We start from the raw sequence: 27,853 nt of genomic DNA on the forward strand, positions 1-27,853 counted from the left end.
CATACGGGTTCTACTGACTTTACCTATTTTAAGCCCCAGAGATTAAGACTATAGGTATAGTTGAAAGTAATATGATCATCAGAGAATAAACTTTATTAAAGTTTAGAGTGACTGCAGTGACAATGGTGCACAAGTTATTCAAGATCTTATAAAAAAAACAAAAAAAAATTATAGTTAAGAAACAACATAACATGCTGTGGCTTGCAGAGTTGCTTCCAGCTGTGTGCAGAAAATTCACTGGCCATGACCAGAGAGATGACAGATTCCTTTGTCTTTCTTCAAACCTAACTTATTAAAGTTTAAAAACCTAAGTGAGAACTTTCTGAAGGGTCAAAACGAATTATCCCCTTTCTCTGTTTTCTCTTCATGGTTCTCTTGGACAAGGAAACAATAATAGTTGGAGCACACAAAGCATGAGAGGGTCTGAGGTGGGGGCACAAGGCGGGTTCCCGCCTTGCAGCCCACCCACTGCCTTTGAGGTCTTTCTGCCCCAGCCCGCCTCCCCGTGACCCAGGCCCCTCGTCTCAGGGCATTAAGGTGGGTACGGTCTTGGAAGACCAGACATGAAGGTAAGAAAGGGACAGAAGCAAAAGCAAAACAACACAGAGCCAGACCTGGAGATCGCTTTGAAACGCTCCGCTCCAACGTCAGTGCTGCCCCTTTTTTCTTGTTTGTTTTTGTACATTCTTGTTTGCCCCTCAGGCATCAAGCTGTTAGTGTGTACAGGAGGGATTAAAGTGAGACGGTATGTTGGATGAAATATAAATTAAAATTATACTTCTGTCAGTCTGGAATCAGGGACTGTTTCTCAAGGTCTCCCCAAACACTTAATTTCAAATGAGTCTTCATTTATTACTTCGGGAAAGGCCAAATGCATAATTTATCAGCAGGTTGCAGTCAATATATCCTTATAAGCACGTTTCCCATGAGCCTTTGAGCAAAAATATGGTATGCTAATTCTATTAGTTGGGTACACAAGCGCCGCCTAAGAGAGTAAACAAGCATGAGAAGGAGACACAGGCCAACAGAGAAGTGCCTATCACCCTGCCGCCCAGGGTCGAATCCCCGGGGGAGGGACCGGCCAGGGGGCGGTTAGCTAGCCCCGTTGTTGACTCCAAGACGTCTCCCCGGCCAGCCAGGCCAGCGCCCCGAGCGCCCCCTCCACCCCCGGCGGGCGCAGGGCGCAGGGCGCAGGGCGCAGGGCGCAGGGCGCAGGGCGCAGGGCGCAGGGCGCAGGGCGCAGGGCGCAGGGCGCGGCGGGGACTCACCGGGTCTCCAGCGGCACGTTGCTGTTTAGCACCCAGCTGTCCTGGAGCTGAACGGACTCCGGCGTGGTGGCCAGGTCATTGGGCGCGGGGGCCGGGGCGTGGATCTGGCTCCGCCGGTTGGTCAGCGAGTTCCTGTTGAGGGAGTTGGCGGACGAGTGGTGGTGGGACAGAGTGTGGTTGTGAGGGGGCGGCAGAGGGGGCCTCAGAGTCGACTGGCTGTGGTGGTTGGGGGGACCTGGGAAGAGAGGAAGGAGAAAGGGCCGTCAGTGGTGCAGACCGCAGGCGCCCTCGAAGCGCCCCAGCGTGGTGGCTTCCGAAAGTCGCAGGCTGGAGACAGAGGGGACACCGCACAGGCCTCATCCTGGGGTTGGCTGCGCGCACAGCACGCGCCTCGGTTGGCCTTTCTTTGCTGCGGGCCTCAAAGGAGGAAGGAGAAATTAGGTTAGTGAAACCGGCCTGGAACCTATTAATCTTGAAATGGAAGGAAGGGGACAGGGCTGGTCATGGGTGTAGTAGCCAAGTCTCTATACCATACCGTTTCCTGGTAAACCAGTACACTGCATATATTCTTCACAAATATTTTCTTTCTTTCTTTCTTTCTTTCTTTCTTTCTTTCTTTCTTTCTTTCAGATTTTATTTATTTATTTATTTGAGAGAGAGAGAGAGAGAAGGAGACTCAGGGCTGAGTGTGAGCCAGACATGGGGCTCCATCTCGTGACCCTGAGCCCTAAATCAAGAGACGCTCAACTGACTGTGCCACCTAGGTGCCTCAGATATTTCCCCTTTCTAAAATTAATACGAATATGGTACACTGTAAGTCAGAGAGTGGCACATTTAAATACCTATGGGGGCCAGGTAGGAAAGTGAAGTGGGCCAGTTATGGACTGAGCCACCTTCACTCAAATCGAAGCCCATGTGCCCACGAGGGGTAAGGGCCCAAGGCAGCCAGATCTTCTAGTTTTTCAAGGAAAGCAGAAAATCTGGACTTTTAGATAGAATTTCCCATTTTTTGAGGACGTCAATTTTTAAAATATGTATGTGTTTTGTATATATGTATATATGTATATATGTATACAGTTGTTTGTTTGTTTGTTTTTTAATAAGAAAGTATCTGCCAGCCTGCTCAGACACATCAGGACTGATGTTTTCAAACCGCGGTCCTTATTCCAAATTGCATCCTCTTTTCTTATCTTGAAATCCTCTATCCTTGTAGGAAAAATGCACAAAGGAAAACTATACCTCTGCATGTATCCCTTGTAAATATGACCACAGATGACAACTCCACACAGGGTTTTCCTAGCAACCCATTCTCAATGTACAAAATGAAATATTTTAAGCATAATGAAAATGAAAGTAGTTCACTATGCAATGTAAGCCTATAATTTGGTTTTAATGGCTGCTGAAACATGACTTTTAATTTGTGTCCTTTTTTGAAGCCTCTAGTCGACGTTGGCAGCTCACCAGGTGACTGCCAAGCCTTGTCATTTTGGCCCCTGCCAACTTTTAAAATCCTCAGCCCCTGCTGTCCTGGCTTTAAGAAGTTGGCTCACATCATTTAAACAAGCAATTTGACACAAATTTCAACTACTTGTCTCCTTATGTGGCCAGGCTACATCTCCAAAAGGTGTAATCTACATTCTGTGGCTCCTGTGAAGCCTGCAGAAATATTCCGAAAGAAAGACAACATGTCAAGAAGATACTAGGTTTGCAGAGCATCATGACCACGGAAAATAAGAAGGAAAAATAACAGAGAAAAGTGTTTCCTCGAAGTTTGTGTCTCCGGGCTGAAATTACTTGGTTTTTTTTTTTTTTTTTTTGGTCTTCAGAAGAAGATAACTAAAACTAAAACCCAGTGGGAAATGCGGCCATACAGTTGTACAGATTTTAAATCACGTCCTCCAAATGAACCTGCAATTCGTATTTTACATTATGCACCAGTGACATTTTAAATATATCTTTGAGGGAGTTTCATAGCTGTAGCAGGCTATTACATTTCCTGGCATTGTTGTCTGTCTAGTAATGTATTATTATATAGTTATTTAGCATTTGTCTGCCTCATATTAGTGGGAAGAGGTGAGGAAAGGGGGTGAAATGATGTAATAACGATCCTTCAGAGATGCAATCCAAGCCCCTCACACAGGGTTAATGAATTCTCATGCCTTCCCTTCCCTTCTCTCAACTCCCATCCAAGTGGTGTCATTATTCTCCATTAGTTGGGTAATCTTGAGACTTGCCTCAGGAAGATGAGATGAATCAGTGTACAAGGGAGAACCCACTCTCCTCAGCCTTAAGCCCTCACTTTCTGTCTCCCTCAGCCCCGGGGCCTCCGCCTCCAGCACTCCAGACCACACACTCTCCAAAAGTACAAAGAGGCTATGGGAGGTATTTAATTCACTAAATGAGATCCCAGAACCCTCCTGCTTCCTGTCTATTCACCCTGAGCTGAAGTTTCTTTGCCTACTCCAACTTGTGTGGCCCACCTCTGTCCATCTGTGTTCTGTGTGGGTGGAATTCCTGTGGGTTCTCTTTTGTTGAAAATATCCAGGTGCTGAGTGGGAAATGGAACCATTGGCCTGGGTGCTATGCAGTATGGTCCAAATAAAATGGGTGGTGAGCTTTCCAGTTGCCTGGAAGAGATGTCAAGCTCTTTTTCTATTTCTGCTAAAGAAGGGAGGTCTAGAGTTTCATTGGGGAGATGAAAGAAGACGTAATTCTCTTCCCACTCTGCCCTCCTACAAAGCCTGTTATTTCACTGCAAGTAAATCAAATTATTGATGGCAATAACAAAAACTATCCAGCATCCTTAGTATTAGAAGATGTTTTCCTCATTATTGCTGCTCATTTCCACTGTGACACTGATTATATTTGCTCATTTATCTATCCATCTAACAACCAGATTTTTCAACTAGGTGCAAGACCTAGAAAGGGCAATTAGGACACAGAATGGTAAAAGCTACCACTGGGGTCTGTACAGAGAGACATGGGAGCATTGGTAGGGGCAGGGGCGGGGGTCACTCAGCCAGCGGTTGGGAGATAAAAATCTAAAGAACTGGATTTGAGGACTGGATCTGCCTCTTTTGAGTCATGCGAACCTGGGCATACAAGGCCATTTCTGTAATTCTCTGAGAACTCATCCACCACGGGTAACAGCAGTAAGTACCTGTGTGTCAACATGGGAGATGGAGAGGAAGAGGAGCGAAAACGCCAAGCATGCCACCCGAGGCTGCCCAATTCCCCAATTGTGTATGGAGCATTGCTCACTTCTTTCAGGAAGAAAAGCATGGATAAGACATAACTACAGCTCTTAATGAGTCCAGATTTGAGTACGGGACATAAACCTAGATTTCAACCATCCAGGGTGGAAGTCGCAAATCAGCAGCCCCCAAGCTGGATATTACCAAAAATTCAGAGGCAAGATTTTGTATAATTGTTCCAGATCTCTGACTTCTCTTGAAAACAAAACAAAACAAAACAAAACAACAGAACAAAAATACTGAGTCTATTCCCTCATGGTAACGACTGGCATAGCTGAATGCCTTTGGGTGGTTTTCTGGTTTGTCATCAACCCTAACAACCCCTGTTATTTTAATCTGGCTGGATGTATGTATTTATGTTACCGCTGGTAGGCATTTATGTTTTTGACTGCTGGATTCATCCGTGGTACCTTAGTATTCTGGGTGGGTCACATATTTCTAATATAACAACATCTCTGCTACAACTAATGATCCCAAGCACTTTTTGTGTTTATTGGTTTTCATTACATTCATCCAATGAGCTTGCTGGATGTGATGGTTTTCCATTTCAAAAAATGCAAACAATGGCCAGCAACATGCTTTACTGCTTTCCAGGAAGTCAAATTACATGAAAAAGCCCTTCTGAAAGGCAACTCATGTCTTCAATATATGCTGAAACAGAAATGATTAACAACTTGATGAAGGAACCTTCAGGTCCACTCTGAGTTCCACACATTTATTGGGTTTAATTAATGTGCATATTAATGTCTCTTCTATTACATAAATATGAAATCACATAATAATGCAATTGAGCCACGAATAACTATGTAACAGAAATGCTTACACACTATCAACTTAATAAGTATGCTATTAGCAGGCAAAAGGCAACTGTCATTAAAATCACGGTGCTAACCTATTATCTTGCACCTGATTTATCTGAAGTTGAGAACCTAGAATTTATTTTTAGGTACTGTGTGGCTTTTAGTCTGAGGAAGGAGGAGATGCACACTGGTCCTTTGTTAAAAGCTAGGGCAGGACAGGTAGGACTCCTAGCAAGGATAAATGAATTTATGGGAGAGGGTGCTTCCTGTATGTTTAAAAACTAGGTGCTTGAATGAGCGCTTGGTTTGTCCTGTTTGCTCAAAAGAACAGTGCTTAATATTTAATGTTGCCGGAAATTTTGGTCCTGACAGGGATGCCATTCCCACATTCCGTCCTTCCTAACGGCCAGTTGGTTGACACTAGAGTCATAAGACAAATAAAGTAGTGCTTTACTTTACTTTACCCATCCAAGAAGGGGTAACAATATCAATTCTAACAAAGTTAGACCTGGAGACTGCAAAATCCTGGAGTATCAGCTCCTGTGTCGACTAGACTAACAGAGCTCAAACAGCATATGGAAACAACCAACGCCTACATTGTCAATAATGTGTAAAGGAAGGATTTTCTTTGGAGCTAAGAAAGTAAATTCTTAATAATTGGCTATTGTTGTTGCACTCTTCCTAAATAAACAGGTGGGTGAGGCATTTAGGCTAGACCTACTCTTGCCAAGAGGGAGTAGGTGTGCAGGAGAGTAGGAGGGCAGGGATAAACTAAGATGACTTTGTCTTGCTCTATAGTCCACACTATTATTTTCCTGGTGATTAAAAAAATGATAAAATGTATGAAATAAAAAAATATAAGTATAGGCCTGCCTACCTGCTAATAATTCACTCATTCTTGGAGATGGCATGCCAACTGCTGGTCTTTAAAAATTTCAACCTCTCGGACCTTGAGATGATGAATTAACCACAAACTCTCTGCCCCCTTTTACTGAACCATGTCTTTGTAGCAAGTTACATCTTGACAGCAATTTGAAGATGCTAGCAGTGAGGCTGGTGTTGATAGAGATTTTGGAGCCCTGGTTGGTGAAAATTGGCACCAGGACACACTGTTCAGACCTGACCTCAAACAGGAGGCAGAAGGAATCAGAGATGAAGACTTTCAAGAATAACAGCCTCTAGTTAGAAGGAGGAGTCTACTGCTGATGACCAGACTTGTGGTTGGCTTTGAACCCCTTTGTGGCCACCTATTAACAGTGTGACCCCTGGAAAATTATGTATTTTTATCCCAAGTCTATTTCTTCATCTGTAAAATGGGCAGAGTCATTTTACTTTTCTCATATGGTTGTTAGGAGCATCAAATGAGAATACATCTTTAAAAAGTCTGCCACAATTCTTGGCACATATTAAGTATTAATCAATGTTATTATTACATTTATGTGTACATATAATGTATTACATATGTAATATGTGTATTACATTATGTGTTATAATTAATAATAGTGATAACACTAATAATAGCAATAGCAACTATGGCTCTAGGAAAAATGATGAATACCTCTTGGGGAACTCGGGTTTTCCTAACTCTTTGGAGTGGGAGCTTCTGGAGGATGATATCAATCAAATCAATGTAGAAAGGCAAAGTCACCAATCTCAGACCTCCTCCAGCTTCAAATACTGTCCACAGAAGGGCCTTCTGACCAAGTGACATGGCACAGGCATTACTATCGGCAGTCTCAAGAGCATCTCTCTAAGGGCTTGCAGAAATGGAACCTGGGATTCAGAAGTGTTCCTTTCCCATAAACAAAATGATTGACGTTATGGGCGGACCACAAAATGACACCAACAAGAGCTGCTAAGAGCTAGGCTCTCTCTGTGTGTCTGGTCCTGTGCAAAGTCCTGTACATAAATTATCTCAATATGTTACCACTCACTGTTATGGGACAGGTTCTCTTATCTCCATTCTACAGATCCAGCCAGTGAGGTGCAGAGAGGTTAAGTAAAGCCCCAAAGGCCACGTGGCTTAGTAAGTGGCACAGCTGCTTTTGCACCCCAGGCCTTCTTCCCCACGCAAAAGAGCACGAGGCCCCAGAGGGCCCTCACACAGGAAGGGAACAAAGACCCCTGCCCGGAGTGTAGACTTACCCTGGCAAATACAGAGGAAAATGGCCTTAACTCCCTTCTCTGCATATTTCCTTCAATGGCAGAACAAAATCTTGTGAGAAATTGGAGGGAATCGCCCACCTCAAAGCTCTGCACCTCACAGTGCTGCTTGAATCAGGAGAAATAGGCCAGAACAGCCAAACTGCAGTGCAATCTCTTTTCTGTACCTTCCCAAAAGGCTTTTCTCAAACTTCCTCCTCCGTGCTGCATCCCTGGCTCCCATAACCAGTGGCATGAGGGATAAGCAGCAATTAGGTCTGTTGGAGGCAGAAACAAGGGCACGCTAGGTCCCAGCTCATCCTTCCTGCTCTGACTGGGTACTTTGCCAACAGCTTGCGGGTGGAGGGGGCTGGGGGAGAGGCCAGATCTAGCCTCCTCCTGGGTTTAGAAAGAGATGGAAAGAGATTTACTTGGCTGTAAGTATCAGACACTTGGGACATTCAGCTTGCTCTCTCCTTCCCTGTCGTAGTATCTCCTGAATGATTCATCCACTAAAGAACAGACTTTTAGTTTTTGTTAACTGACCCCCGTGTGGTATCGCTGGCCTTGCAGGGCAGGGACCCACCCGCGGTGCTGCTCAGGAATGGCCACTACTGTCGCAAGCTGCGGCCGCAGCCCTTCTGCACGTTGCAGAACGGAGGAGGAAACAAACGGAAGGCCGAAGGGATGACCCGAGTCATGACCTCCCTCTCACCTCCCGGGGCTGGGCGTCGGCTCTGACCAGTGCCTCTGGGCCAGGAGCGCACAGTCTTGGATCCGGGGCTGCCCTGATGGAAACGCCCCATTCAGCCCCGAACAGAGCACCCCAGAAGGAAGGGGCTGTGTTCACTCGCAGGGAATGATGTGTAGTTCTCTTGCTTACACAAACTATCTGACCTCAGAGAAAAAGCATTCTGAGCGCATTCACAATGACACACGGATCCGCGCTGCGTGGCAGGAGCATGGGCATCGCAGTCACAAACAGCACTCATCTGCAGGCTTAGAAACCAAAGTTTTGTCAGCTCTGCCGGCGTTTATAAAAAAAAAAGGGGGGGGGTTTAGAGGGAGACCTTAGATTATCTAAGAACAACTGCTCCCGTGTAAGAAGCACCGGCCACGTGTTAAGCGCTCCATATAGTTCGCCTTATTTAAACTTATCATGATCTTTTCAGGAGATACTGTTCTCCATTATAAAGAGGAAGAAATTGAGGTGCAGGATGTTAAGAGACAGAAGGCTCTCTCCTTACACGTTGTATTTAATCGTAATGCAGCTGGGCCCCTCCCGAGTGCACACCGGGCACATCTTTTCCCTGACCCTTGGCATGTGTTTTTTGTTTTGTTTTGTTTTGTTTTGTTTGGGCATGTGGTTTTATATCATTTTTGGACCTTCCTGTTTTACCTGCTAGACCGTGAGCTCCTTCAGCACAAGAGCCTGTCTCTCTTCATGTCCCCGGCACAGAAGCAATGCTGAATGAATGAGTGAAGGAACACATCATGTCTCCGGAGGGCTGTGTTGGGAGGCCCTCAGCAGAGCGGGATCGTGCAGGCTTCTGCCTCTGTTCTTTGAGTATTTCCTGATCCCCAGACTCTGATGGGCCTTTCCCTTCATTCCCTGAATTCTCATTACTCTCACAGGGTTTTTAACAGGAAGACAGTTGGACTCGGGGAGAAGGTAACCTTTTTCCCCTTTGTTTTTATTTGTTTGTTTTTTCCTGGCTCGGCCTGACCACCTATTCTCTCTTTTAAATAACAGATTTACTGACGTTTAATGAAATTCAGCTTTTAAAAGTGTATGTTTTAGTGTTTTCTTTTACTATATTCACCGAGATGTGCAACCGTTGGCACAGTCTGATCTTAGAGCATTTTCATACCACCCCCCATAGGAAACCCCATACCAATTAGCAGCCACTCCCCAGCCCCCCACCTCCTGGCAAACATCAGTCTACTTTCTGTTTCTATGGATTGGTCTATTCTGGGCCTTTCTTATAAATGGTGATTCCCTTTGTGTGTGTGTGTGTGTGTGTGTGTGTGTGTGTGTATGTTTACCACGACATCTGTTACCAAGCCTCGTTGGAACAAATCAAAGTTAGATCTCAGATGGGGCATACTTCATACCACTTAAAAAAAGCCTTTCCCTGGCAACCTGAAGCTGGTGTTCACAGGAGCTTTTTTGGCCAGGACCCCACTGCTGTTGATATTTTTCAGAGATTGTTAGGTATGGCCATTTGAGACACAATTGTATACTTCAGGGTCCAAGGGGGATCCTGGAATTTGTTCCAGGGCTTTCAGGCATGGCTGTAATCACAGCAGAGTGCCATTCTTGCTCAACTAAAACACAAACACACACAGGTGGGACTCAGGGGAGGAGAAAAGAGGAAGGGAATTCTTGAATTGGGTGCCGAATCAGTAGTTGCACTTGAATCATGACCTTAATAGCCGTTGTAGATTTGGGACCATTCTGCCCCAGTTGGGCAAGTTCTCACGCATCTCAGAAAGGGATTTTAATCATAGGTGCCACATCATTTTACCATACTCCTATATTCATTCTTTGCATTCTTAAATCATCCAGGAAGTATCATTTGAGATCAATGTCAACTCCATTAGCTGCTTTCCCAGTGACAAAGACAAAAAAAAAAAAAAAAAAAAAAAAGACCACTTGAAATACTTGAGAGGAGCCCTTCTAAAGAGAAGATTTTATTGCAAAGTTATGTCTGAGCAGTGCCTATCTGAGCATTTCAATAAATCTACATTACCCTAGGTATTTTGGCATCCTCTGGGAGAGGAAAGCCTATCAGTAGAAAGTAATGATTTTGGGTTTTTCAATTGCCCTAAGGATCTTGACAATGCTATTAAGACCCATGCTCTCCCTGTCGAGAAGTTTAGAAGTGAAATTATTAATATGCCCAGACGTTATGTTGATTGTTGCGCTGTAGCAGAAAATACTCTCTCTGTTATTTGAGCTGCATTATCACTTTCCCAAGCAGAGAATTGCATCAAAAATTTAAACTCCTCTCATTCCAGCTCATCGCATAGCTTTTCAAGGTCTTATTGTAAAATAGTCTGGCCAATATTTGGGCATTTCCCTCTCCATGAAAGATAATATGTTTTTCACAGCCTAGACTATTTTTTTTTTTGAAAAATAAAAATCACACATGGAATTTTCTTCCGTCAAGATGCCATTTTTTACCTCTTTAACCAGGTTTTTGTTGGGGTGTATTTCATTCTCCCCCACCTTTGGATGGTCACAATGTTTTCCCCTGAACACAGGTAGAAGATCAAAGCAAAGATAACATATGATTTTGATTTTAGGTTGTGTCTCTGATGAACAGAATGATGGAGAAAATCTCTGATCTACACCATTCATTAACACTGAGAATGACTGAAGCACACCAGTTAAATGGCAAGGACGGGATAAAGGTTCCTGGAGCATTCTCACTACAAAGCTCAACAGAATTATTTACTATCTGGGTGACCTTTTCCCCAAATCTCTCATGGTACATGCCTTATAGGGCAAGGGAACAAAAGTTTCTCCATACTATATAAACAGAAGTCAGCTGAATGTCAGAAGACCTTGAACTGCATCTGGTTTCATGTCAAGTGACAGCTGATGTAATGGTATGGATAGGGCGTACTGCTGGAGATATTTTCAGGATACTCTTTCTGCCTTCAAAATACACATACACACAGACACACACACACGAGCAAGTAATTACTCAACAAAAATTTCTGGGAGCTTCCTGAAGAAACATCCCCTGCCTAGGGTTACATGGTGCATATATTGTCAGAAAAAGTGCCCCTTTGGGTTTTATTCATAACTGATCAGTAGTCTCTTTCAAAGTTGTCTTGAAGTTGCTTTGCATTTTTCAGTTAAAGTGGATGAGACCATGCTCCTGGCCCTTTCTATCATGTAGCATAGATAATGAGCAGGAATATCCAGGGCCAAGCAGAGACGGATGAGAACATCCACCCCATCCAAGAGCCCCAGGACGCAAACAACTTTCAGAAAAAAACTAGGACCATGGGAGGACATTGTGCTCTGTGGATCTTGGCTCTGTGGGGGAAGAGGGTGCAATAGCAACAGAATCACTATCTCCCACTTGGCCCCTCTGAAAACAAGGGCTTCTTCCTAGCCATCCATGACTCAGTATGCCATTTTCAGGGCTTTCTCAGTCTTTTTGACCTTGACCTCTCCAGTTATGCCTGAACAACTTTTGGAGTTAGACGATCAGAGTTATGAAGCACTTAGCCTGTCCGTGCCTCTGCTTCCCCACCCAGAAAAGGTGGTGAACATCATTCCTGCTTGGTAAGGAGTTAAATGAGATAAGACATTTTAAGTGAAGGTGCTTAGAAGATACATGACAGATAGGAAGGACATAAGAGATGTCAGGATTTATTTATCTTTGCTTGAACAGGCTAATTCTTTCTTGAGGCTGTGGAGAGAGGAGTGAAATAGACCCTGTGATTCAAAGATTATTGTTGTAATGACTTGTAAAACTTCCTGTTGTCAGATATTTTTAAGGTTAATAGCACCATTAAGAATTAAGGATCCTTTTTCCCTCTTATGAGTTATAGTAAGTAGATAGAGGTCTTACCGACTCCCCAAATAATCAGTGGTCTTCATTTTCATCTTTTGCAATTTAAATACATTGAAATAAACCCTTCTGATGGTAGGCAATTTGAAGGGCTGTATATTAGTTTCTTTTGATAATTTATCTTATTCCCTATGAGAGTCAGCATTAAGACAGGCCCAGGTTTTCTTGAATTGTGGTGTTTCATTTAACATTAGCTTCCATTTCTCATGGTAAAGCTCATGGTAAAGTCAAGGTTTTCTTGGGATGTGTGTGTATCCGTGCATGTGTGTATGTGTGTGTGTGTGTGTGTGTGTGTGTGTCCCACTCAGGCTCATCTATGAGCCATGCAGGTTTGCTCTATCCCTGCAATTCACCACTGAACAAGTCACAGAGGTCCTGAGTTATTCATCACATTTAGTTTAGATGGTTTAAGTCATGAATTAGCAATTTGTTTCTCAGGGCTTCTTGGGTTACTGAAACTTTTTAGTATTTATCATCTCAAATGGGATCATTCTTAATCCCATAATGTAGGGAGTGAGTAATCTCTCTCATGAAATATCAGATTTGGAGGAGAAAATAATTTCCATTTCTAACACTGCTTATCTGACACTTTAATAGTGTGGTCTGGGAAGGCTTCTCAATAAGATGATATTTGATCAGAGATCTGGAGGAAATAGGGAGAGAGCCATTCCAGTGTCCAGGGGAACAACGTTTTAGGGAGAGAAAAAGCAAGAACAAAGACATTTTAAATCTAGGATGTATAGGGGTTGGCCAGAATATCAGCCTAGGTTTTCCTCTTCCATTCAGCTTGAAGTCTACTTCTCAAAGAAAACAGTGAAATAAGTAGGAAAGGTCTTGGTCCTTACTCGCCTCTGATATGGGCTTGAGCCAGGCAGCCTTCTACCTCAGGGCCTTTGCACTTGCTGTACACTTGGCCTGTGGATACAGATAATTAAGTAGCTCACTCCTTTAATGTTGGAATGTCTCAGCTTGAATCTCCCATTAAGACACACCTTTGCAGACAACTTTCAGCAGTCTTATCTTCTTTACTATGCTGTTTCTCTAAAGCACATATTATCACTTTTTTTCCCCCAGTAATTTTCTTTCTGCACTAGAAAGTAAGTATCTTGAAGGTAAAGATACTGTTTTATTCTCTGCTGAATCCCTGGCTCCTCGAACACTTTGTAGGTACAATAAAGAATTTCTGAATTAATGGATTAATTAGTTACATCTTGAGAAGTATGGCAAGAGCAAAGGAGTCAAAAGAAGAGTCTGAATTCCAACAGAAATGAATGTCTTTCAAAGGAACTGCTGCGTGGTGCCATCTGAGACAAATCTCAAAAGCATTAACTTGACTAAAGTTCAAGAAAAAAAATTATTGCAGGCATCCTTGCCAAAACACAGCTCTATCTCACGCAAACTGTAGCAATTTTTTCTCTTCCTGCAGTAACCCAAACATGACAACAAATGCCTTACACGCAGAAATCCCCACGGAACTAATGATGGCAGAGGCCTCTGACACACCCCAAGTGGGAATAGACACATTTCACTTCCAAACTCTGACTAACAGGATCTCCTGTGGCTCTCTGTGCCACTAGAAAATGTTCGTTTTCCATCATGAATATATTGTATTAGAGGACCTTTGCTACAGGCCACTGACTCACCTGAACAGGGTGAATGAATCCTAATTCATCCATGCAGTTGTGGTAGGAAAAGCAACTGGATGTGGCAAGGACATAGGATATGCTGCAGGCTTGCAAATCCGAAGTAAGATATATGGAATTCTTCCTTCTTCAGGAAGCCTTTTTGGTTTGGATCAGATGAAGTCCAATGGCTTCCTAACTGTGCTGATGTATGTAAGACATTTATTTATTTATTTTTAAAGATTTTATTTATTCAGAGAGAGAGAGAGAGATAGAGAGAGAGAGAGAGATGCAGAAACACAGGCAGAAGGAGAACCAGGCTCCATGCAGGGAGACTGATGTGGGACTTGATCTTTGATCCTGGGACTCGATCCCAGGACTCCAGGATTACTCCCTGAGCCGAAGGCAGGTGCTAAACTGCTGCCACCCAGGCATCCCTTGCATGTAAGACATTTAATGGTGGCTCTGTTCTAGGACTAACATTGGAACCAACACTGGCACATTATATACTGAATGATTCTATTTGGCCATATTTAACCCATCAAATCTTTAAAATCTTTATAAACCTGTCTAACTTCTACTTGGCATATCACGGCAAGAGTTTTAACTCTATGGGGTTTTCCTGGTGGAGCCTAGCAAAATCATATGCAAGTAGCCCCTTGATAAAGCCTTCTTTATTCCCTGAAAGAAACCCAAAGAGTGACCGTTCTCTCCACAAGATTCCTTTTGCTTTCTCTCCGAATAAATTCTGACACAAGAACAGTGGCATGTGAGCTAAGCTCACTTGTGACAAACCATATTCAATTATTTGTTTGCTTGTTCTTTCCTTCCCCATTGTCTTCATTTGTTCATGTGTTCATTCGCTTGGCAATTAATTATTGAGCATCCATGCTGTGTCTGGTGGATTTTTGAGGTTACAGAGTCTCTGGCCTCTAGGAAGGTAAAGGAGTCACATCCTATTCTTACCTTTTTGTTGAGCCTCAAAGATTCTACTGTCACTCTTCTATTTTCCCTCTGGTTGTTAACTATCCAAATGCTTTACTTTCCCACATATATTTTTATTCACATTTTAGCTTATGTATAGCAATCTCATAAGGGCCATTATGACATACTGCTCTGAGAAGTTTTCGTATGTGTGTATCATTAAAATAACCATGAACCTTTTCCCCTGTTCCTACCCCTGTCTTATTTCCCAAGGTGAACTCATTCCTCTGCCAGTTCTACATATATGTATCTCCCAGTATGCAAGGTTTTATGCTAGGATATCATTTAAAGGAGGCTCCATGGCACACAGAGAAATTCATAAGAATGTTCATTATTACTTGTGGAGAGAAACTACATTTTGATTCATTTGTATTTTCAACTGAATGTAGTATTTATCAACTGTCTTTTATATTTAATTCTAGATAATAGATCATGGTAAATTAGAGCCTGTACTATGCACATGGAATATATATGCTATATTGCTTTCCTGGCAAGATTAAGACTCAGAATTCTTGCCCTGGGTTCTCAGTTGCACCAGTGGGATCCACATGGCCTTTTAGGTACTCTTTGCACACATAAAATGGAGTGAGACATCTAGATTCCTGAAGTGAAAATAGGGGTGGGATAAATGAAGAAGTTTCACCATATGGGTTTACTCCAGTTGTCCCAACCTGATCTACCTGTACCTCTACAAGTACCCTGAGCATCATCACCCTGATTCTATGAATAACAGAAAGACCCATCACTTATCATTTGTATGTTTTTCTAATTAAAACACATGTAGTCTAGGGATGCCTGGGTGGCTCAGCAGTTGAGTGTGTCTGCCTTTGACTCAGGGTGTAATCCCGGGGTCCCGGGATTGAGTCCCATATCGGGCTCCCTGCAGGAAGCCTGCTTCTCCCTCTGCCTGTATCTCTGCCTCTCTCTCTGTGTCTCTCATGAATAAATAAATAAAATCTTAAAAAAATAAAAAAAACAAATGTAGTCTAAACCAAAGTAGCCATAAACAGCATTGAGAAAAGCAGGCAAACATACTTTTTCCTTTTTTTTTTCAAATTAACTGACAGAAAATTTAAGAACTGTCTCATGAGGGCACTAAAAAAAAGCATATGACAAAACAGAATATTATGCTAGAACATACTTTTTACAGATATGAAAGCTAATCAAAATACCATGACAGAAACTCTCATACGTTGTAGTGGGGATGCAAAATACACAGATATTCAGGAAAAGTTTGCCAGTTTCCTATAATGTTACACTTACCACACCATAAAATAGTCCCAATCCTAGGTATTTGTTCTACAGAAATGAAAATGTATGTTCACCTGAAAATGTACACATCAAAGTTTATAGCTATTCTACTATTATAATCACTGAAAACTATAAGCAGTCCAGGTATTCTATGACAAGTGAATTGATAAAGTGGGGTAATCTGTATAATGGAATACTACTCTGCAGTGAAAGGAATCAACTATTGGTAATGCAACAACTTGGATACATCTCAAAGGCACCATGCTAACTGGAAGAAGTCAGTTTCAAAAGGTTATACACTGTGTAATTCCATTCACATGACATTCTCAAAAAGATAAAAGTAGGGGGACCTGGGTGACTCAGTTGGTTAGGTGGCTGCCTTTGGCTCAGGTCATAATCCCAGGGTCCTGGGATCCAGCCCCATGTCTGGCTCCCTGCTCAGTGGGGAGTCTACTTCTCCCTCTCCCTCTGCCCCTCTTCCCCACTTGTGTGTTCTCTCTTACTCTGCTCTCTCTCTCTCTCTAATAAATAAATAAAATATTTTTTTAAAAGGATAAAACTATAGTGACTGAGAACAGATCGGTGACTGCCAGCGTTGGGACTGGAAGAGGGTGTAACTACCCAACGGGAGCATGTGGGAGATTTTTGTGGTGACACCTTCTCTGCATCATGATAGTGGTGGTGGTGGTGGTGACACAAATCTACACATGGGTTACAAATTCATAAAGCTTGACACAGTAGAGGCAATTGCACTGTGTGCTACTTAAAGAGTTTATAATAAAACAATAAAAATTAAACAATGTGGATGGATGTTAAGAACAGGACAGAATATTTGGTGTTGAAGAGGACAGGCTTGCATCAGAGTGTGAGCCACTCTAGGTAGAGAAGTTGAGGCTGTTCTCTGAAAAACAAGGGAGCAAATCAACCCCAAAACTTGCAAATCTGTTATATATATATATATATATAACATATATATAAATTTATATATATATAAATTCTGTTATATATATATATATATATATATATATATATATATATATATATCCTTAAATGTAAAAAAAAAAAAAAAGAGCACACTAGGAAAAAACAAAAGGCACATGAGAAAAAAAAAGAATCAACATCTTTGTAAAACTTTGATCTAGCATCATTAATAGTTTTTGTATTTGAGTTCATTTGAATACAATTTGCTAAAGCTCATGCATCTACTGCAAGCTGTTTAAAGAAACTATACTGTGTAAAAAGGAGAAAGAATGGCTTCGCTGTCCAACACTGTCAGCTTCTCTACTGACACTCAGCACAATCTCTAACCTTGTAGAAACATTAATAGTACTACATTATTCATCACAATAAGATTATTAGTTGATGGGAAACAAATTACAGAGCTTCACAACCTGCTATACTTCCTGAATGCACACAAGGCAATTTTTCATGAATGGAAATTGCTACCCAGGAAGAGAAACTTGTGTTTGTCTTATGCCTTATGAAATTTCCAACAGAAGAAGGGATCAATTCTGGGATCGAAAAAGTGCAATAAAATAAGAAAAAAAAAAGTTTAAAAAGTATTTAGAAAGACCTCCTAAGGGCACTCACAGCTCAGCAACATGTCCGATAGAGATACAGACCATAAGCTTGGAGAAATGGAAAAAGCATACCTGTTTCGTTTAATGTGATGGTACAGCTCTGCATGATGCCATGGATTTATTGGAAAAACACCTTTAGAAATGTAGGAAATGCCAGCAGTGCTGAATACAGGTCTGGCAATTTATGTAGCCATCTAAAATGGCTTGGCTTGTTCTGGTCCCTGGGCCGTGAATGCCAGCAACTAGCAAAATGCTCATCTCATCTTTTACATCTCACATCTTCCTGAAATACCTTCCTGGCCACTCTCTTGCCCTGCAAGTGGCACGGACTCTCCTCTCTTTCACAACCTCTAGGTATCATACACAGAAGCTATTTTTCCCACGGGCTGTTCCATCCTATCTTTTGTCCCCTAGTGTGAGGGTCTGAGCCCCAGGTACGGGGTCTGTTGGGTGATGGGGTGGAGGAGCAGCACTAATTGCCGGTTGGTAAACAGATGAATGAAAAGGGATATCAAGGTTTCCAATAGCAACGGCTTAACCTGGGGAAACAGGTGTGGTGTAATTAGCATAGCTCTCTGCGCAGCTTCAGCACCTGTGACCCACATCGGTCCTGTCCTTCAGAGCCCAGGAGGTTCCTAACTGCTGGGCTGGGAATGAGCAGAAAGGAGGGGAAGTTCAGAAAAAATGACACTGCCTGAGCTCACAACAGGGATTGTGGCTTATGAGGGCTGGTCCCAGGAAGGGCACAGGGCGGGGGGGGGGAGGGGGGCAAAGCGTGCGAAGTGAGAATTCTAACCAGGGTACCGTAGGCACTGACAAATAACTTGGGACGCCCCCATTGCACCAACGGCTCTTCCTTGCCCTGGTTTCTCTCCCAGTTTATAGAGCAGTGCGTATCTTATTTCTTTTTCCCTTCCTGGGCAGACTCTCTCTCTCCCTTGCTCTCCCTCACCCCTTAGGTGTTTGGACCCAGGACCCAGCTAAATACCTTGCTTTGATACTTCCCACCCCTTTCTCAGGAAAAATCAATAAAACCCCCAGTATTCCGCATACCTGGACAATTGAAAGCAGTGCCACCTGCGCAACCGTCTGGCTGAACTCAGCTAAGGCTCATCGGTTGCAGTATCCGACCGTGGAGCTGAGGACACAAATGTCAGGCCTCGAAAAGCCACTGTTGCATGGGCTGGAGCCGAGCTTCTGCCTCAGTGGAGACTGTCCCCTGAATGAAGAGAGCCTTGCTAGAGGGCGGGAAAGTGCCAGTGCTACGGACAAGCCCCGAGTCAGAAAGGCGGGTGCTATCTTTGTCTTTCCTCTCAGGGATCACTCTGCCAGTCTGGTTAATGCCCAAAGGCTCTCGACGTTCCTCATTGCTCCAGCCAAATTCCCTTGTCCCAATTTCCTCCTCTGAACCAGCCCTTTCTCTGTGTTACATCAGTGGCTAGACTTGTCATTAGTACTTGTTTTCCAGAAGGAGGCAGCCCTTTTCAGGTCCTTGCTTTTAAAGGTCGTAACCAATGTGGCATGTTTTATCCCCACTGGGTTATGTTCTGGTGACAAAATGAACTGTGTTTTGAAGCCAAAAGGTTGTGAGAGAGATTTGTATCTTTCCCCTTCTTCTAGGAGGGGACCCGGTTTTCTGAGGCAAGTGAAATGCAATGGTACCACTCCACATCCATGCTCTTTCTCCTGTTGTTTAAGACTATAACAATTAATGTGAAAGGATGCTGGGAATTCATACCATCTAAGAGTTTATAGTAGGATCTGTTGCAATACTATATGGGTGGACGTTACTATGCTAGAAAAGAGCCTTTCTCAATCTAACCAAAGAAAGTAGTCCAGGGGTAAGATGTGATCTAGCAGAATTAGTCCCAGCCGAGCCTGATTTCTAGACCTGGTTTGATAATTACAGATCAAGTAGCACCTTGTCTAAGGTGAAATCTCATATGTGAAGACTATATACTTTTCTATAGTCTCCTGTAGCACCATGTCTATCATTCATCAGAATACTTACTCAGAAACAATACTGACCATAGTAATTATGATACTAATAGCTAACTTATTTGAGCACTCACTTGGTGCTAGTTTCCTTCTTAAAAACTTCACTTTTATTTAACACAGAATAATGAATCATGACAAGATGGTTACCTACTTAACACACAGTAACAAGATTATCTCATTGTGATAATCTTACTTTGTCTTCACAATGACCTTAAGGGAAAGTGCCCATTATACAGATCAGGAGACGAAGGTTAAGCAACTTGCCTCACATCGCATAGCTGGAAAGGGAGAACCAGCCCAGGCTACCGAATCCATAACCCTTGCTCTTCATGCTAAGTGGTCCTAGTCACAGATGTGCCTTTTTATCACACGTCATTCATCAACGAGGAGGTCCAAATGAGTGGAATTTCCAGATAACCAAAACTCACTGTCCGCAAGTTTGCTAGATACTTTTATTTTAACCAGGTTGTGTGGATATAATAATCCAAAATCGGGAGCTAAATTCGGCTGCATTTTTAAAGAGAGCATAATGAGCATAAGTCAACACTTAATTAATGACTGAAAACCTATTAGGAGCAAACATAATTGTACTATGCAGCCATATTGTTCTGTATCTCCTTTGGATTTATTCTGTCTCCTTCCTTGAGGTCAGGCTGTCAGGTGTCAATCTTGGGGTTGCTTTGGAATCTACTGCTGTGCTCTGCACCACCATACCTGCCCCTCCAAATTCTGTGCATCCCATAAGTTTTTATTTGTAAAAAATTACTAAATTTGTTAAAGATTGCATGTTAAGGGAGAACAAACGGGACCCTGAATGAAGACTTAATGAAATACAGAGCAAGGCCTTTCTTAAAGCTATTTTGAGAATGTAGAAGGGCCTTTTAAAAACTGATTTCTGAACTTGGGGGGTTATATTCCACGAGTTGCAAAGGGCTAGTCAAGAACACTCACTGTGTTCTGAATTGTTACTTAACCAGTTTCTATACAGGATCTTGTTTTCCCAGCTGGAATATAAAACTGGAAGGTGGAGATCACTGTATATTTGGAAAATGAACACTTGCCAGTGCTTAGGCCAGGGCTGCAAAGATAAGAGCCTCCACTCCAGGAATTTAGAGTTTAGTTCTTTTCAACACGAGGTGAAGGCTTCTATGGGGGATGGATCAAAGGAGATGTGGCTTGAGCAAACCATGGCCCACGGGCTATATTCAGCCCCTGAGTTAAGTGTTTTGTCCATTCTAAAGGGTTATAAAAAAAAAAAAAAAAAAGAAAGAAAGAAAGAAAGAAAGAAAGGAAAGAAGGAGAAAAAAGAAAAAATGTGATAAAGACCATATATGACTCTGAAAGTGAAGCCTAATATATTTACTATCTGGACCTGTACAGAAAAAAATGGCTGACCCCTGGCCTAGGGGATAAGGGAAGACTTCCTGGAGGAAGAAGTATATAAACTGTCACATTATAAATTCATCAAGGTCTATTTCAGTCTTATACACATATGTGTATTATGTTTGTTTGAATGAATGATGAAACAAACAGGTATAATTGGTAGATTCAATTAGTCTTGATCACAGGCTATGCTTCTGGCTCACTCCACTGAGCTGACACCTGAGCAAACACAGTCTCTTTCTAAATCAGCCACATTTACATCAGCGCGTTGAGGAAACAACTGAAACAAAGCAAAGCCAAACAAAACAAAACATAAAACAAAGCAACAATTGAGTTTCCTTTCTAAGGGTCCACATTACATCCAATCAATCTGTACAGGATTGAGATATTCAAATAAGGAATTACCAAAAGGGGTGCGCTGCTAAGCATCCAATAAATTACACCTCACAGGAGCTAACATTCCCTCCTTCCACTCCCCACCTGCAATCAGCCTCCCTACTTACAAATGTTCACCTAGGCAGCTCAGTACGGACGATGGTAAAATCAGCAAACATATCTTTTTCTTCTCTGGTGTTTTATATCTCGCCTACTATTTGAGCTTCATTGAAACAGAAATGTCACACTGCTATCTTTAGAACACTCAGAGAGTTTGAACTAAAAAACACTGTAGCTGATGCCCTAGACAAAAAGTGAGGGGATGCAGATTTCATGTCTGAACAGCAGAAGCAGACACAGTTTTAAAACAGCTATTAATCCGTGAGAGGGGAAATAGCATAAAGGTGGGAGATCTTCCTTCTAACCACAGTCAAAACCCAAGCTAAATAATCCAGCTATTTCTGAAGCAATTAGCAGTATGTATTATTTCCCGACACTCATGAACAGAACCATTTTGAAAACCAGTGCTCTTGACACGTTTCACTATAAAATCAATTACTTTTAAAGGCAAGAAGCTCATTCTCCACCCCGGGAACATATGATACACCACCTGCCTGTTCCAAGAGATGCTTCGTGGTATTTTTTTTTTTTTTAAATGGGCTTATGGGAATGGGGTGCTCTCCCTTCTGGTATTATCTGCACATTTTTGTAGTAAGGATGTTCAAACTCATCCCTATACTTCTATGACCAATTCACAAGCGTTCTGAGTCTACACCATCAGGACACTTTCATCTCCTTTTAGGAATTTAAGCTTTCCAAACCTGATAGGATCTTAATTATCAGAAGTGCATTCTTGCCCAGGTTCAATCTCTGACATCATAATAAAGTACAGTAGCTCCATTTCAGATGAGAAAAAGCTGATTCAGGGAGATATTGTATATATCTGTTTGCATAGAAAGAATCAGGCCTGAATTTATTTTCTTAGAGATGCTTCATGGATAACATTTTCATTTTCATCAAAGGCAAGCAATTTAAAAGTTTCTCTTGCTGTTGACAGTGTCTCTAGCAGGGGACCTGGGCTGATTACAAATGGCAATGTTTTTCAAAGGGCAAAAGGTGCTATTTTATTTCCAGAGAATACAGCATAAAGCACGGTCAGAATACTGTGGCACTACTGTGGGATATTTTGCTTTGTAGAAATCAAAGGGAAATAACTTTCCCCCCAGTCAAGGCCGGCATGGATAAAGTTGTAAGCATTACACAGTTATATGGTATGGTGAACATATCTGTCAGTGTTTTAAAATGGTCATTTTTTACCAGAACAAAACAAGTAGCTTTTTCTGGCCATTTAAAAGATCATTGAATGAATTTCCCATTTGGTTCAATTAATGGCATCTTAAAAAAGAGTTGTTTCTTTCCCAAAAAATCTGTTTTAGGAATGGTCTACTCACTGTCAGAAACTGGCTAGGCATCTTTTAAAAGAAGATTTTAAAAAGTCAGTTAATTTAAATTGAATCATAAGTCATTCATCAACAGACATCAAAATTAGGATTTTTGGAGCAAACCTGAAGTCTGCCAGAAAAACAAAAAATCCCCTCCTTTTTTGACTAATTAAATCATCCTACAATGTCACAAACTTATTTGTTCCTACAATAAATGGAAAATTTTGTGTCTAGACATCCATCCGAACCTTAATAAAAATTAATTGTTAAGATATCTGTATTTGTGGGGATGTGTCTCCGATCACGTCAGACCTGTCATGTAAGTTACCTCTAAAAGAGCCTCCTCTATCTGAGATAGGCCAAAGCCAATTGATCTTTTTATGTCGTTGGTCTTCTCTGGAAGAAAGCAAAAACTGCTATTTCCCCAGAGCACAGTAAAGAGATCTGAGCATGCCTCTTCTTTAAGCAATAACCATTAGTATGGGTTCTGCTTGTACCAGACATCTGTAATGCTTTGGGCTGTATTTTCTGGCGCGATAGCAGTGTTGTCTTGAGAACTGGTGCATGAAGAGGACAGAAGGCAAAGAGGCGGGGCTGAACTGCTCACTTGTGCTCCTATCCAAGGGACAACGCTCCTAGCCTGTGGAAAAACAGAGCCCTGAGCCATAACGGCAAGTTTCAGAAATCTTTCCCCACCAATTTTGTCAGTCTCTATTCTTGCTTGTGGCCCATGGCTGACCTTGATTAGAATCCCATCTCCCTTGTAAGGATTCAAAGGGATCTGAAATAGGATCACTAAGGATTATCTCTCAGATTCCTTTAGGTCCATACCCTAACTTCCTCATCAACCCATTCTGTGGGCCATCTCTCCTGAAGAGGCGCCAGAGATAATACTTGATGAGTGCCATGGACATTTACGGAGCATCTATTTTGCACCTGGACCTGAGCTCAATGGTAGGAACATGGTGGTGTCTGAGATTGCATCCCCCTCCTTGAGGTGTTCAGGTAGTCCAGGAGGAGGGACAGGACAACTTCAGTAAAAACTTTAAGTGGTAAGAAAGAGGAATGTGCAAGGTGTTCTGAAACTGTCTCCTTAAGATGACAACATAATGAAAACTCATAAACTTCTGTATGAATTCACAATTTTCTAGACTAGAGCAATTTCATGGCTAAGCTCTAATATCCTGTTAGGGGTATTTCTCAAATGCTCACAGAGAAGTTTAGCAATGACCCTGCCTTTTCTCACAAATTCTCCCAACACACTTGGGTGTCTGTTATGTGCCCTCGGATGATATAGGTACATCACTCCACCTGCAGTTATTACTGAATAATTAAATGTGGTCCTCTTCATGTCGGATGTAATTTTGGGAACATGAAAGCTCTATCTGCCGAAAAATCTCTCTCCCACAGTTTTACTATGGTGCCTGGCATTACATTAGGAATATCCTTTATGGGCCTAAGGAAATGAGTGCCTTCGTGACATGTTAGAACTTCATGTTATCCGATTAATCTAATTATCGCTCAGTGTCTTATCAAGACTCGGGGGCCTGAGGGGCTAGAGAATAGAATTGGTAAGTTTTGATGTTGGAGTGAAAATGAGATGGGAACCACAGGCATTTTGGGGGAGTGGTTCTTAGAAAGGATAGAGAAATGTTAATAGAAGAAATGAGGAAGGACAAAGATCATTTTCATACACACTTGTTTTAGATTCTTACTATGCCCCCTCCGGAGGAGAAGAAGGAGGAGAGGGAGGGGGGAGGAAGAGGAGAAGGGAAGAAGAAGAAAAGAAGACACAAAGGAGAAGATGAGGGAGAAGGAGGAAAAGAAAGAGCAAGGATAGGGAGGGGAGATAAAGAGATTTAGCTGTGATTGCTATTCCTCTCTTTGAAGTGGGATAAACCACACCAACCCACTTTGTGGACATCAGTGGGCATAATGGGATAATGTTGGTGATATCCCTGCCAAAAAAAAGGCAGTTAGCCTTTCTAAAGTACACCTTTGTAATCATTGGCATTTGTAATTCAGAATATCAGCCTTACTATAGCAGACATTTGGCTAAGGCAGAATCGGCAAGGCTAGGTCCCTTCAGAGCGGTATGGGCAGGCACCGGGAGACAGGCCAGCCAGCAATGGAGACTCACGGATGCCATTCTGCAGCCCCAGGCAAACCCAGGCAGGCCCCCCCTTTTGGTCCCGGCTGACATCAACCTCTTTCAAGCTGACGAATCCCCCCTCATCCTTAGTTCCATTCAAGCCAGAGCAGATGTCCCAGGGGAGTTAAAGAAATAAAAATACCCCCCAAACTAGATTCTGATATTGCACGCATCACTTGTTTTCCTCAACACAAACCATTTGCTCAAGGAGGCACCCTTCCCTTCCTCCCAATGTGCAGCACACATGAGGAAGCCCTCTGGATAGATTGGAAAAAAAATAAGGATTGATTTATGCACTTAAGGCCCCCAGGGGAGTGACATAAACCCAGCTGGTGTCCCTGCATCCAGGAGACTACATTAGCACTACTGTGTTACCCGGGAGATGTGCAAAATCACAGGTGGCTGACATCTCCCCCCAACTCAGCAGCAAAGATGCCTCACAGGCACTATTTTCTCCACCATGGTCCTGGAATCATGGAATGCTCAAGAAAAGGGTTCCTTGTATTGCACAGTAATCTTAGAATTACAAGACACTGGGAAGAAGTGTCGAGTGATAGATTTTTTACTTTGGACCGATGAAGTCAGACCCATTGAAGGGGTGGATATTTAATCATGAGCACAAAAAACTAAAAACTAAAAATGATTTTAAAATCCTTGCTCTTTCCCATGAAATGTGTGCAGGCACACACATATGTATATTCAAACACAATGGGTCACTTACAAGAAAATTCAAATCCCAAGCTGACATGCCAAATGTTTATTGCTTTGTTTTGTTTTGTGTTAATTAAAATTTTTAAATTTCATTGTAATAACTCAGAGATATATCAGGTACTCTTTACCCAGTTTCCCCTAATGAAAATAAACATCTTGTGAAACAATATTACAACTAAGATATTGATGCTGACGCAGTGAAGATACACAACATTTCCATCACCAGGAGGATCCCTCATACCCACTTCTGCAGCCATACCCACTTTTCTCTCACTCCTCATTTTAAAAATTGAAATTTATCCACCACAATTTGAAAAGTTGTGATAAATATATACAGCCATGTAACCGTCAAGATACAGGCTGTTTGCCTCAGAAGTTGCCTCAGAAGTTTCACTCGTGCCTTTCTCCTGGTAATCTCCAACCCCTCTATGCCCTGCTGTGATTTCTACCACCATAAATTCACTTTACATGTTTAAATTTAGATAAAGAAGATGATAAGTATATCATTTTGTAAATGACTTTCTTTGCTCAGCATGTTTCTGAGATTCATTCATGCTGTGTGTCTCACCCCTTTGTATTGCTGAATAATATTCCATTGGGTGAAAAAATCAGAGTTTGCTTATCTATCTATTTGTGGATGGACATTTCAGTTAGTTTCCAGTTTTTGGTTCCTGAGAACTAAAGTTGCTAGTAACATGCATGCATGAGTCTACTCTTGAACATATATTTTTATTTCTTTATGTCAGTACTTGGGAGTTGGGAATGCTGGGTATGTGCTTCATTGCAGAAGGAAATGCAAACCATTTTCTAAAGTGATTATACTAGTTTATAGTCTCACCACCACTGTATATGGGCCATTCTATACCCTGGCCAGTACTGGTGTTGTCAGTGTTCTGAATTTTAAACATTCTTGTAGGTGTGAAGTGACATCTAATTGATTTATTTCTTTCTACTCAAAGACATGGAAAAAAGTGGGTCTTGAGATACATTTTTGCAATCCGATGCGTGGAGTAGACTAGGAGTCAGATCTCAGTCAAAGTCCCGGTTCCAGCATCTAGCTGGCAATACCAGACAGGGCATGCAATCTCAAGCTCTCCAGGTGCTTTTAACGCAGGTGGTCTTCCAACTTCACTTTGACAAACAGTGCTGGGGAATACGTTTTGTGTATTTCCATATATGCATCTCAGTGGAGCATGAGGTTTTAGGTTCTGATGAATACTTTCTCCATGCTTTGGTTACCTTGAATCAAAAGAAGGGTTAACATATGTCATGAACTTTAATATTTTGCCATTTTTATGCTATTGCCAGGAGAGAAAAAAATTGGCTGACAGGTCAGACCAGCCAGTTGGATACTTTTGCCTACTCTGCATGCTCCTGTCGAGAAAAACAACGCTTGGCCCATCAATGGGCATCCTATTGACTCGCCTGCATGGTTCTTGGCAGGCACCCATGGACAGAAATGGATCAGAGCTGGTCCCCACTACACCAACACAGGAGTCAGCAAGAGCACCTCGCCTGTCATCTGTGTTCAGTTAACTAAGCCCAAGTGCCAAGAACTGCACACCTGATTCTATTCACCTATAAGGAATAGGTATAAAGACAAATATGTTACTCAAGTTTTGATGTGGAGAGATGCTACAATCAGATCCCTTTTCCTCTATAGGAGATAAGGAAACAGAAATATGGAGACCCAGAAATTGGATATTCTATTAGCACACACAGCTGGTCTTGGGTATAGACACAGGAGCATGGTTATATAATAGGCATGAGTGTAAAGCATTATGATAGACTTTTGTGTGTGTTTTATTCTGACATCTTTTTGCTTTACAATCACACCTTGTGTCTCTATATAGATACACATATACCCTGAGAGGATTTGATTGCAAGATGATGGCCAGGAAAGAGCTAGAGGGGGATGAGGCAGATGGCATAATGGGAAACAATGGGCTTGCCACCTGAAAGGTAATTCCCAGCTTCCACACATACAAGCCATACCTGGGAGCTAGATGGGCAAAATATCCAGGGTCCCACTTTCCTCATCTGTAAAATGGAAGTTAGAACACCTATTTTATAGGGCCACTATAAGAAATAAATGAGCTGAGATCTGTGGAAGTTATCTAACTTGCAGCCAGAAACATGACTAGGACTCAAATGTGGATTGAATCAGACAATGTACTCCAGGGGGACAGAATTCTGGTTTGAAGTCACCCAAGCTGTCTTTCTACCTCACTGGCAGAGGTTCTGAGATTATATAGGTAATTTAAATTATTTATGCATCAACGAATCCTATTTCTACTCA

General features: G+C 42.2%; 1 protein-coding gene across 9 annotated transcripts in view; it reads right to left on the minus strand.

Annotated features, from left to right (window-relative positions):
• The window catches only part of TENM2 (teneurin transmembrane protein 2), a 1,508,878-nt gene that overhangs the window by 296,535 nt on the left and 1,184,490 nt on the right, over positions 1-27,853 (minus strand). For all 9 annotated transcript variants that reach the window (XM_077895600.1, XM_077895599.1, XM_077895598.1 and 6 more), the window contains one exon: positions 1,269-1,503. In XM_077895600.1, the coding sequence (XP_077751726.1) occupies positions 1,269-1,503 (235 nt within the window). The remainder of the gene's footprint in view (positions 1-1,268; positions 1,504-27,853) is intronic.

The sequence above is a fragment of the Canis aureus genome, chromosome 4 (assembly GCF_053574225.1).
Source record: "Canis aureus isolate CA01 chromosome 4, VMU_Caureus_v.1.0, whole genome shotgun sequence".
Classification (NCBI taxonomy): Eukaryota; Metazoa; Chordata; class Mammalia; order Carnivora; family Canidae; genus Canis; species Canis aureus.